The following is a 13,334-nucleotide window of genomic DNA, read 5'->3' as shown; positions in this document are numbered from 1 at the left end:
TGGAGAACACATTCCTCTGGTTAATAAGAGCAGAATTCCGCAATCATTCTGTCTATCTGTGTGTGGTCTGTTGTCTATGACACTCTATAATATGGGTTACATGTTTTTCAGTGGCTGATAACAATATCTAGAATGCAGACGTGACAGATTTTCCAGGCTGATCTCACAAGGAAACTTAACCATTTTATATTGTCAGGAAAGTGGCTAATTTATAGGACTTCATATGATTTAATTTGTATTAAAATGTATGATTTTTAGGAGGCATGTCCGCAAACCCCACCCTAACCCTACCCCTCATTAGGGGGTCAGCAAATCAAAGTAAAACTGATGTATGGGATTGAATAAATTAATACAAATTAGCCACTAAATAAAAAAAAATTCTAAATTGCTTTGAGATAGCATTTTTCCATGAATTATCTGTATGTATGACAAGGGCTACTACTCTTTTGATAATTCCTCCTGAGAACAGTGTTGGGGAAATGCATTCTAATTCATGCGAGTTACGTAATAATATTACTTCTCTAAATAACGAGCAAAGTAGCGCATTACTTAAAAAAATTAGATAATAATATTTAAGTTACTTTTTAAAAATGTAACTCGTTACTTTTGAAATTAATTTACTTTTAAAAACGAGTTTGCTGAAATAAAATGAGTGTAATCCCGTTAAATCAGTGAAACCCTGTGGTCTCTGCAGGAACAGACAAAAATCAAGATGGCCTTTCTGTGTTGGAAGTATTGTCATTAATTTAAACACATGGAAGAGAAGGGGATACTCTCAGTGGACAATGATTTTACTGAACTTATAAGACAAAAATACAAAAGTAACAAAAGCATGTTGCTTTAAACTTTCATTAAGCTGTATATACAGCATGTATTGTGTCAGGAAGTCCTCTGAAGGTAACATTCAAAATGTTTTAATTTTTATTTTTTTTAAAGGTAAATGAGGTACAGTGTGTTGTTACATGCAGAGCTCCTCTATTTAAAAACAAGAGAAAAATACCCTGCAAATTCTGAAAGAGATCAAGCCTCAGCAACGCAAGGAAGTGTAAAGCAAAAGTAACTCAATAGTAATGTAGCGCATTATTCTCCATAAACAGTAACTAAGTAGTGCAACTAGTTACGTTTTTAGGGAGTAACTCAGTTTTGTAATGCACTACTTTAAAAAGTAACTTTCCCCAACACTTCCTGAGAACACCAGTATACTTTTATGAACATGTACAGTGCTCAGCATAATTGAGTACACCCCATTTTGAACATAAATATAGGCAATGTATTTTAATGCATTTAATCGAAACAAATTTATTAAACAGATGTATTTGTTAAAATAATATTTTAGTCACCAGATTTAGAAATAGAAAGGGAATACAATTAAATTCAAGCAATATATTGCTGAAAATAATTACAACCGACACAATTTCAAAAAATGTTTTCAATTTCTTGCTTCTCTTGATTTTTCCTTCTCATCAAAATTGTATATAATATTTTTCTGTAACATACAAATTTGGCTGTACTTGTTTTTGGAGCGTTATTATAAGTTATTTTGTTAGATAAGCTCCAGATTTGGCTTCAGTACTGATTTATCTAATGTATTTGCACAAATATAATATTTTATAGCTTCCTATTTAAATATGATTTTAAAAGATAGATTTATGAGGGTTGGACATATATATGCTGAGCACTGTATGGGTTTGAGATGTAACGTGTAATTAAATTGAACCCTTTTGTACGAGGCTTTTGGATCGGTAAGCATTACAAACTAAATGAATCAAATTATAGAAATAATGTCATGGTGTAGACCAGTGGTTTCCAGTTCTGATCCTCGGGACCCCGGCCCTGAACATTTTGTATGTTTTTCTTATTTGACACACAAGGATCCGTTCAAGAATTTCTCGGTTTATGAGCTGATTACCTGAATCAGGTGTTTTAAGTAAGGAAGACATACAGTACAAAATGTGTGGGAACCAGTGGTTCAGCGCAAGTGTTTTCAGTGTTGATAATAACAGAAAATGTCTCTTCAGCTGCAAGTCAGGATTATTATGATTTTTGACACGTCTTGTGACACTATACTGGAGGAAAAATGCTGAGAATTCTGCTTCATCATCACATGAATGTATTGAATAAAATATAACAATAATTATAATAATAATAATAATATTGTAAATGATTATAAATATAAATATGTGAACATTTAAAGATGTGAAAAGGCATGTGAGAAGTTTATTCTGAAAATGAACTGATATTTATTTGTATTTAAAGAAAATGCATTATCCATTGACAAGTCTACTACTCCAAGGAAGAGGGACATACTGCAGCACTGTCACACTATTTAAGTGTTGTTATCCCTTAATCTCCATATGTAATCAAACATCAGCAATTTTCTATCATTCAAATCAAATCTGTTTGAAATACATGAACAAAAACAGAAATGACAACTAAAACATGCTCTTTTTCTGTCCCCTCTCTATTGTTGTTTTTTTTTCTGTCTTTCCTAGGTCAAAGTGTTGGACTGACTCGCTCTGACAGGTTTGATCCCAAAGCATTCTGTGACCTCCAGAGCACTGCTCCTCTTTTCCTCTTGCGTCACATCATTCCTGTACATCCTCCTGAAACTGGCTGAACTGGAGTGAACACGGACCATCAAACAGGAATATATTACCTCCAAGAGAACTTCAGGATCCTATTCAGAAAGTTACCTAAAACCAAAACAACGACTGCTACAACTCTGGGCCGTACACTGTGAACAAATGGCGTCATAACCACTCACACGTCACCAGTCATTAGTCTTACAGCTGCCAGAGTAAGCACCCACACGGACCAACGCAAGCAAAGCGCTCCTAGCTGGATTAATCAAAGGAGCTCATGATGGGACAGTAGAGATCGGGCATTACGGATAGCCTGCACAGAGGTCTGGGACTCAGTGTTGTGTCTGAGCGTGCCATGTCTGGAAACGGCAACCCTTGCCCCAGTCCAGGAGGGTTGGGCACCCCTCTGGGGGGCTTCCCTATGCCGCACTACCCTTACTTCTTTCCTCATATGCTTGGAGGACTCTCTCCACCAGCGCTTCCAGGACTTCCCGTCAGTGGATACAGCACTCCATCTCCAGCAAGTGAGTTCCCCTGTTTTTTTCAATGCTATGAAACATGTGCAGTGTTTACTATGTGTTATTGAAAGGCCCACATGGAATTCGGGATTTCTGCACATTTTTAGCCCATCATTGATTCTGTTTATTTACTTGTGTAAATGTGTGTACATTTATATTTTTTATTTTTAAATTAATATTAGTATAATTAATGACTTATATTAAAATATTCAGATGATTTATTTACAGTACAGTTTGTAAATAATGTTTTCTGTCCTTGAATTGATCTATTATATGAGAGACTTGCTTATAAAGTGAATCTAATCGGATTTGCATTAAATAAAAGTTAAAAAGCCATTATTTTTTTTATTTCATACAGTATATTAAGGTTTTTTTGTTAAGGTCATGATGCTCCCAAAATCATTTATTTTTTAGACAAAATAAATATATATATATATATATATATATATATATATATATATATATATATATTTTAAACAAAATTCTTCGCAGAAGTAGCAAAAAAATGTCTTCAGATTATATCTGGACCTAGTCTATGCTCTTAGCTGATGCATTTACAGTAGGTCTGAAGCACTGAAGAATGGGACACGGTACACTCTCAGAAATAAAGGTGCGGGATCTGTCACTGGTGTGGTAGCTTTTCGAATGGTACAATTTTGTACCTAAAAGGTCTATATTAATACCTCAAAGGTACATATTAGTACCTAAAAAGTACAAAAGTGTTGCTCTTAAATTTTTTGGGTACTATAGGACTGACAAATATGGACCCTTCAGGTACAAATATGTAACTTTTGAAAAGGTATCCCCCCAGTGACAGCTCGCGTACCTTTATTTCTGAGAGTGTATGGTACATGCTTAGGTTTAGGTTAGTTATATAAATACAAATACACATTCAAATAAATAATTACCCATAAATGCATGCTAAATAAGTCACCTGAGGCTAATGGTGCAAGAGTTAAGGGGATAATTCTCCCAAAAATGACAATTCTGTCATCCTTTACTCTCTTTTTACTTGTAACCATTGACCTCCATAGTATATATTTTTCCTACTATTGATGTCATTGGTTGCAGGTTTTCAGCATTCTTCAAAGTATCTTCTTTTGTGTTTAACAGAATAAAGAAACTCATAAAGGTTTGAAAGCACTTGAGGGTGATTAAATAGTTCACTCAAAAATGGAAATATACTTTCTATGTCACTAATGGCAGTTCTCAACTAGAAAAAATATACTTTTAAATCTAAAAAATAATAGGGCTGGGCGATTAATCAAAAACTAATCGAAATCGACATTCAAAATCTATAATCAATCGAATTTTTCCAGGACAATTTTTTCAGTTACTTTCCCTAGCGTAGAGTCTGGTGACCCCGCTCTGTTAGCCACACTTTGCATCCACATCTGATCTCTGGTCAAGTAGGACGATAGACCCATTCTTGAGCCTTACTTTGCACTACATTGACGATGATTGGAAGCTGCGCTAGAGATGCCTTGAGGCGGCATATTTTCCATTACATTAAAATTATTATTTACATTAAAATATTTGTTTACATATGTAGAAAAATATTAGTTTCAGAATATGCAAGTGTTATTTTATTTAGAAGAGATGCTGCTTATTTTCTATTGTCTATTGATTCCAAAATAATAGCTATTTTTACTTTTTTATAAGAAAGTGAAATTTCAGTTGTTCAACATTGATGTTCCATAAATAATCATAGATGGTAGATAGTGTGCGTTTCATTCAATTATTATATTAAAATGTAGTAATGCACCATTCATTCAGAAATCTCTCACTTGTAATATGTGAGCACATTTACTGTACAAAACCTGTCAGTGAACAATGTGGGAACAAAATAAATAAATAAATCAAATAATCGTTCATTAATCGTAATTGACTTGAAATGTTCTGAGATTTTGGTTTTAGGGCAGATCACCCAGCACTATAATATCATAATAATTACTGCTAAATAAATACTAATATAAAAAGCTCTATGCACTATAATAACTGTAACTGTCATTGTGTTTACCTATCTTTATGCTTTGATTATTTGTGTTGTTTAAAAATTGCTTTGGATTAATACATATGCTAAGAGGTTAAATGATATGACATGTAAAAATAATAGACAATATAATTATACATTTGACTATCCTTATAATGTTTCCAAAAACTGTGATGCATGATTGCTCTAGCAGACTATGTGTGAAAATAATCATAACCCGGTAGATCTAGTTGACCGTTGTTGACTGTAAGTGCGCAAAAAACACTTTTTTTTTTTTTGGATATCCATGTAATCTGAAAGAATAGTCAAATAAGACTCACAAAGTAATGACCAACATCTATTTGTCATCTAGGAATACAAACTTATCACAGCTTCATATCGAAAACGGGTTTTCTTTGAGAGTCATGTTTGCTGAAATAGCCCATCAGAGGTTACTTTAGGTCAGAATCCACTCATTGACCCTCAAAACACTGAATGTTTGATTGATGGGATGTAATTGAATTAAATACGAGAATGTGGTTCACTGAATCACTGAAGCATGCACTACACTATATGTTTTACACAAATTACTGAAAAAAGCCAGTGTGGTATAACTGGTGTTTGGTATTTGCTGTACAAAAACCTATATAAATAAATGCGAGGTAAGAGTCAAATGCAATCCTGTGCAAAAAGATGCTTGAACTGCTGCCGTTTCATTATTTTGTTATTAAGAGGAAAATGCGCAGCAGAAATGTACTTATCTTACTCTCGCTCTTATCAGCATCAGGATGTTGACTGACAGTAAACCACAAGTCAAGGGTTACAAGCTTCGTTTTATCCCTAAATGTAGAGCAAAATATCACCTGATTAATTATGCAGCTATCAAATGAAGCGTCCAATATGATTACATTGCTTATTTTTGGCGCGAGGTGTCCATTTATGAGTTTACAGATCTTCTTGCTACAATGTAAATCAGTTCCTGCAGATGTGGTTACTGCTCTTGCTGTGTGTGTTTTACAATTTACCCACTGACCACATTAAGCCTCGGGAGGGCCTTGATTAAATGCTGTTGGAGCCCAGCTTTAATTTTTGAACAGCCACCACGGGACAGTTTTAAAATCGCGCCCTCGAAGAGAGTCTTTGAAATTTGGCTCTTTTATATCTTCTGAAAATCTCTTTCAGCCAAGCTTGCGCATGAATAAATGTATGAAATACACTCTGGATCAATATGCTAGAGTGGTTGACTATTTGAAGTCTTTGGTTCATTGTTGCTTTGGTTCTGGCAGATGTCTTTAAGCTCTGTTCCGCTAACATGGATTGAATTTGTTTATACACATGATCCTGCTGTTTCCAGGCCTTGATGTGTTGGATCTCATTGGTTTATTCAGGTTATCTCTGCTGTCTGTTGTTTGACCTGTTCTGTGCTTTAAGGTGCAGAAACCACTGGAATGTTCCTGGGCAAAAGTGAGATGCCATGGTGCCCTCAGTGCCTGGGGTTACGAACGTCCTCGTGTGAACTAGAACTGTGTGTCTGTTAGCTCGGGTCTGTTTGTGCATGAATGTTTGCATGTGAGCACTTGATGATTACTGAATGAAACAAAAACGTCTGGGTTCCTTGTAGGTGATGTAAAATAAGCAGTTGTAGGGTGGGGCTATACATTAATTTTATGTTTTTTTTTTTCTTTTGAGTTTTATCTATATGTTAATATTTAGTATTTAATATAGCTAGAATTTAAGATTTGAAATCTTAAATGAAAGATTTAATGGGTTGAACTCTTTTTGTGGTGCTTTCAAAATGTTGCTGTTTGTTTGTGTCTCAACCACTGGCACCTGTTTGTCTCAACCACCGTCAGCTGAACCTATGGAATTTTAGGTTTGGGTCAGGACTGCAGGTGGGACACACCTTGTTTGAGAAGAATCAAATTGAGCAATTACACAAATCAGTGCATCGGATTTTTACTGATTTACTGAAATGACTGTTTGCCTAAAACCGACTCTTATTTTATAGAAATAAAACAAACAGTTATGTCTCATTTGCTATGAAACAGCTCTTTTAAGTAATGATGCTGATCGCTAAGTTGTTAATTGATTTGTTTTGAAACTGACAGTTAAAACTTTGGATTTTTGCTTATTCTTTCATTTTCCTTCGGCTTAGTCCCTTTGTTTTTAAGAGACCATCACAGCGAAATGAGCCGCCAACTTATACTGCATATGTTTAACACAGTGGATGTCCTTCCAGCTGCAACCCAGTACTGGGAGTCATCCATACACACTCATTCACACACATACACTACGTACAGTTTAGTTTATTTAATTCACCTATATGGCACATATCTTTAGACTGTGGGGGAAATCACGTGAACACGGGGAGAGCGTGCAAACTCCACAGAGAAATGCCAACGGACCCTACTGTAACCACTGAGCCACTGTGTTGCCCTATTTTTGCTCATGCTCTTTAAAAAAAAAGTCTTTTTGAATGAAGACTCTAATGACTGAGATTCATACTTCCCCCCTCCCCTAGCAGGATTTTTGTCGGGAGAGCTATTTGAGAATTACAGTGGCAGACTTTCTATTATCAGAGTTTGTTACCATTCAGACACAACGCCTATATCCATGCTGCTGTGTTCGTGTTTGTGTTATGTGTAAAATCCTCCAGATTACCGGCAGGTTGGGCAAAAGACCTGCTGCACTGCTCTACTGTGTATTCAGACCCAGGGATTGAGAAAGAGAGAAGTCCTCCTTATTTAAAGTGTTTATATAAACATGATTATCTTTATAATGATATAACAAATTGTGGTTATGTGTTTATGAAATTACGAATAACAAATGTAGCAGGACATTAAATTATTTACGGTTTATTTCTTTGCATTTTAACTTTGTAAACTATAAAATTATGGGTCTCCTCATGCTTTGTGTCTCATTTTGTGAGCCAATTGACTCACTAAATGACTCGTTTGCTTCCCAATTTTTCCCCTGCTCTGCTGGCCACACCGACTCCTGCCTTTGCTCGCAGAGCTCCACGCCCATCAGAGCATTTTTGTGAAAAAATTTGAAGGTAGACTTGAACTTAAAGAGGGAGGTTTCATGGCCCTTTAATTGAAATGAGCCAAACAAACTCATGTTGTTTGTGTACTTTTGATGCTGCTATTCAAAAAATCTAACTGCAAAATCACTGCAATCAAAAGTTTTTAATCAACGACCATTTGAATCATATTCTTTTTGTTGTTGTTGCTAATATTGTTAAATAAAACTCCCAATTTGAGTTGACGCACAGTAATGAAGCACTGAAAAGTTTTAACATTACTGTTGTGTATCTCGAAACTATTCTATGGCACTGACACTTTTTTGTTTATGTCACAAAGTTATTTTTTGTTAGGACAGCTCATGCATACATTTCAGTCCAGGGTTACCTAGGAGTCTAGGATAGTTTAGCTCTGAAACCAGATGATAGTGTTATGGACATCAGTGATCAAATCAAATGTGAATTCAGTATTTTGCAAAGTAATTTTAGTTCATGTAAAATCATTTAAATGAATATTAAAAAAATTCCAAGCAATAATGTGATGATTAAGACACAAAGAAGGAAGATTTCTAGTCTTTTCTTCATCTCAAGTGAGATCTTTCCAGTCAAGCTTGCAGAAGGGAAGAGTTCTGGTGTTGTTCAGTGATATTGGCGGAGACGTTCCTGTCCTCTTCGCACCCTGCAGATGACAGTATGCAATATTTTGACTGTGAGTGGGAGCTCATCTCCAGTGTGATTCGCAACTGGTGCAGTGTCTGCTGGCATCCGCCGTAAGCAGTCAGTCAGTGGCAGCTCCCTCCTCCTGGGCCTGGAGATATTAATGTTCCTCTCTGCATAGTGCTATATGACCAACAAGCCTGTGACGCTCTCGGGGGCTAATTATTACACACCCCCTGCTGACTTGCGGAAAGACACCGCATGCCGTCAGGCCAGAAGATGTGCGCTACAAATATTTGGTGCCCCATGTGAGAAAAAGGGGTGGGGGGAACGCTGTTATTTGCTTCCAGAGGATGATGCAAAAGTTTACATGGGATTACTCTGGAAAACCTATTAGTCTAGGAGAGCGTATCACTGCGAAACCCATATAAGTGAGCTGGTTTGGCTTATAGCGGCATATTTGCATGAAGTCCAAATGAGAGGAAGCAGGTCGATGGGGTGCAGAGCATTTATTTATCGTCTTCCGCGAGAGACGGTTATATGTGGAATATGGATGGATGTGGAGGTGCATGTTATTGTCGAACTCTCCTAACTTGACTTAAACAGCCGCTAGAAGGGATCCCCAGGGTGCTTCTTGTCACTTGCTGTGCTGTAATGATGTGTCAACTGCCAGGCACACAATTCAAGCAGCTGGAAGGTGCGGTGATTAGATTCGGCTTCACTGGAGCTATGCGCATCTAGCAGACTTCCTCCTTACATTTGGGCATCTTAGTTAACTTGACATGATGATACTCAGTAATACAATGGGTTTTGAGGATGAACATGCTTGATATTGTTATCATGGGCTCTACATATTGGCATTTGAAAAGTTCAAAAAAAGGTGCTTTCTGAAAATTTCTACTAAAATGAGAATTTTTTTTCCTCAGGCTCCTCTGAGAAGGATCAGATATTTCACTTTCAATTAGGGTTGGGCGATATGGCAAAAATGTAATCACGATAATTACTTATATTGACCGATAATGATATATATTTCAATATAAGTTTTTAATGCTTCCAGATTTAAAAGAGTACCCAACAAAGACTAAAGCCACAAACTTAAAGGGTCCATCAAATGGCATAACATTTTCCGCCGATACATTTTTGGTGGCCAAAAATTCAGTAAATCTCTAATGTCAACACACTTTTACATTCCTATTGTTGCATATTTCTGCTGTGTGATTGGTTCTTAGATCAATATAGAGTAAAAAAGGCCAGAGCTTATCTTTGTTATTGACGTAAATTTCATCACGATTCAATATAATATTGTTTATTGGCCCAGCCCTACTTTAAATTCAATAAAAAATAACCTATTCATTAGTTCAAAATTGACATTTTTATTTCTTCGTTTAATATTTCAACTCTTAGAAAGTTCAATTCAATTCAATTCAGCTATATTTGTATAGCGCTTTTACAATGTAGATTGTGTCAAAGCAGCTTCACACAAATGGTCATAGTAACTGGATCAGTGTAGTTCAGTTTTTAGTGTTCAAGTTCAGTACAGTTCAGTTTAGCTCAGTTCAGTGTGATTTAATCATTACTGAGAGTTCAAACACTGAAGAGCAAATTTATCGATGCGTAGCTCAACCAATCCTGAACCATGCGAGGCAGTGGCGACAGCGGAGAGGGGAAAAAAAACTTCACCTGATGGAAGTGAAGAAAAAAAACCTAGAGAGAACCAGACTCAGTTGGGCACGACCATTTTAATTTCTCCGCTGGCCAAAAGTCCTGTGCAGAGCTTCAGTCACCGCGGTGGAGGCTGGAAGATGGCCTCAGCGAAGACTCGTCTGTCCCTGGAGCGTTGCTAGAATCAGACACATGTTCTCCACTCCCCATGACCATCAAAGTCTTTAAAGTCTTTTAAGAATATTCATACTGTTATAACCACAATGTCGTTCATCACAGCGCATTGTCCTGAATACTTACAGGATTATTTCACCCAAATATTAAAATTCTGTTATTATTTATTTTACTTTATTTATTCTGTTTTACTTTGTTCATCCTTGAAACACAAATTATCATATTTTATATGAAAGCTGAGAGCTCTTTGACTGTTTATAGGCATCAAGGGTCCTGAGATGTTCAAAGTCCAAATTGTCAAAAGATTTCATGTGATTTTAGTGGATCAGATGTAACCACTGATACGAAGTTCCAAGAACACTTTAGTGCAAAAAAAAAAAAAAAAACTGTAAAGATGACTTTGAATGCTCATGTCCTCTCTTCAGCTGCATCAGGTCCCAGTACACATTTATTACTGGCAATACAAAGCTTGAATATTGCAGTACCTCTAATGGCAAAATGTTGTAATAACAGTAGTAAATGTGCACCCTAAAGACCTGACGAGGAAAAGAAAGCATTGACAATCAAATTCATTCTTACAGGGGGTTTTGGCACACAAAAGTCTTCTTGTAACTTACAAAATTGTTTATCTGAATTAATACTGACAATTGAGCATGCAGTGCATCGTTATTGCATCACTTTATGAATATTGAACCAAATCATTGACATAACTGTATTTTTACTGAACTCTGAAACTAGTGTAGGTTCACAGCTCTTGTTAACACTTTAACTAGCATTTACAAATGGAGTCTTTTGTAATTTAATTCAAATGGCAATTGATTGTATTTATTAATAGTGATGTTCCTTCCTTAATCAATGCTTAGTAATGGTTGTATTGGAGAGGGCTCATAACCAATAAGGTTAAATTATATTTTAACTAACTGTAATTTTTAACTAACATTATTTTACTATTTCTCACTGTTGATGCAATTTATAATGTTGTGCTAATTAACATTTACTAATAAGCTTAATTCAGTGTATGTGTTTTATTTTACCATTATTTTATGTTTATATTTTCGTTTTGTTTATTTATTTTCTTTTTATTACTAATATTATGGCTAATATTTATTAATAATATATTTTATTTATGAATATTACTCTGTAAAACCCAAAAAGTTAAAGTAACTCAAACCATTTGAGGAAACCGATTGCAACAAACCATTAAAGTTCAAACAATAATCCTAATGAGTACTGTAAACTTAATCCATTTGAGTAAACAGAGCAATTTGAGCACAGTAAAACCCAATAAATGAAGAGAACTCAAACCAACTGTTTTGTAACACCCAAAAAGTTAAGGCAACTCAAACCGTTTGAGAAAAACCGAATGCTACAAACTATTTGAGTTAAAAACTTACTCCATTTAAGTCAAAGTAATGAGGTATTTAATTAACTCATTACCTTCAACACTGAGTTCAGAACTCTTTTCAAATGAGTAGAATTAACTTTCAGTCAATTTTGAGTTGATTACACTCATTTTATTTGATTAAGTTGACTGTTGGGTTTTACAGTGTATACATGGACAGTCTTTCTTTCACATTGCATTGTTAAAATAGACATTGTCTGTTGGTTTGTTTCAATGTGTTTTGTGATTAATAGTTAAAATGTTAATAAAAATTTTCAATAAAAAACATCTAATAATAAGACATTTAATATGAAGTAACCTGTTGTACTTCATGATCCTTTTTTAGTTTTTTTCGAGCAGTTTATTTCTCTGAAGATTTGAATAAAATACAGCCATACACAAGTTGTTTTTGTTAAATATTTTAGAGGAACTCTTTATTGGCAGCTTATATCAAAATTATGATAATACTTTACAGTACATCATGATAAAAGCTTCAGTAATTATCACTATAAGACAGCTAATTTGATACCATCGTGTGCCTCTAGTGAACATGATGTGTGATAGTTTCAGTTCTGTTTCTAGAAAGGAAGTGGGGAAGATGGACCTCTACCCTCCTTATTGAGATTGAAAGTGATTTTTAACTCTGATGTTCATGTATGTACAAAGTTTATTAGTTTTGACACTTCAGTTATGAATTTCACAGGCTTGCATTTGAAAAAAAGCAAGTGGCCAGCATTTGCAAAGTGTGAATGAGGTGTGACACGAAAGGCTCAGATCTTTTTGAACACACCACCACACTGGTCTGGTAGGCTCTATAAAGTCTCAAGTGGATTTCAATAGTGTCTTCTAGCAGATGTAGAGTATTTTACAGTTCAGTGCACTACACTACACAAACTGTGCTTTACGATTGCTTGAGTTGGTGACATTTCCAGCAGTGTCTTGTCGTAAGAGATTGCTAAAATTTATTTAAGAACACTTTCTTAATTTATTTATTGGTTTAATAGTTATTACAGTATTTGTACGTGTAAATTAGGATAATACTTTAATGTAATTCAGTGCAACTCTGACTGACCACCATTAAAGGGATAGTTCACCTAAAAAGGAAGATTCTGTCACCATTCACTCCACTTTAGTTGTAACAAACCTATGAGTTTCTTTCTTCTGTTGAACACAAAAGAAGATATTTAAAAAAATGTTGGTAACCTGTAACCATTGACTTCCATAAAATAAAATGTAAAAAATTCCTACTATTTCTACCTACTACTATTTTCCTACTGTGGAAGTCAGTGGTTCCAGATTTTCAGTTTTGTTCAACAGAAGAAAGGAACTCATAAAGGTTTGGAACCACTTAAGGATGAGTAAATAC

The 13,334-nt window shown here is 35.2% G+C and overlaps 1 protein-coding gene across 2 annotated transcripts in view; it reads left to right on the top strand.

Moving 5' to 3' along the window:
• Positions 1 to 13,334, top strand: part of rarab (retinoic acid receptor, alpha b) — a 213,498-nt gene that overhangs the window by 100,662 nt on the left and 99,502 nt on the right. For both annotated transcript variants that reach the window (XM_087242753.1, XM_087242752.2), the window contains exon 3: positions 2,493 to 3,106. In XM_087242753.1, the coding sequence (XP_087098879.1) occupies positions 2,938 to 3,106 (169 nt within the window). In that variant the 5' untranslated portion in view covers positions 2,493 to 2,937. The remainder of the gene's footprint in view (positions 1 to 2,492; positions 3,107 to 13,334) is intronic.

This window comes from Danio rerio, chromosome 3, assembly GCF_052040795.2.
Source record: "Danio rerio strain M-AB ecotype USA chromosome 3, GRCz13ab, whole genome shotgun sequence".
Taxonomy (NCBI): Eukaryota; Metazoa; Chordata; class Actinopteri; order Cypriniformes; family Danionidae; genus Danio; species Danio rerio.
This window is presented reverse-complemented; position numbering and strand designations above follow the sequence as displayed.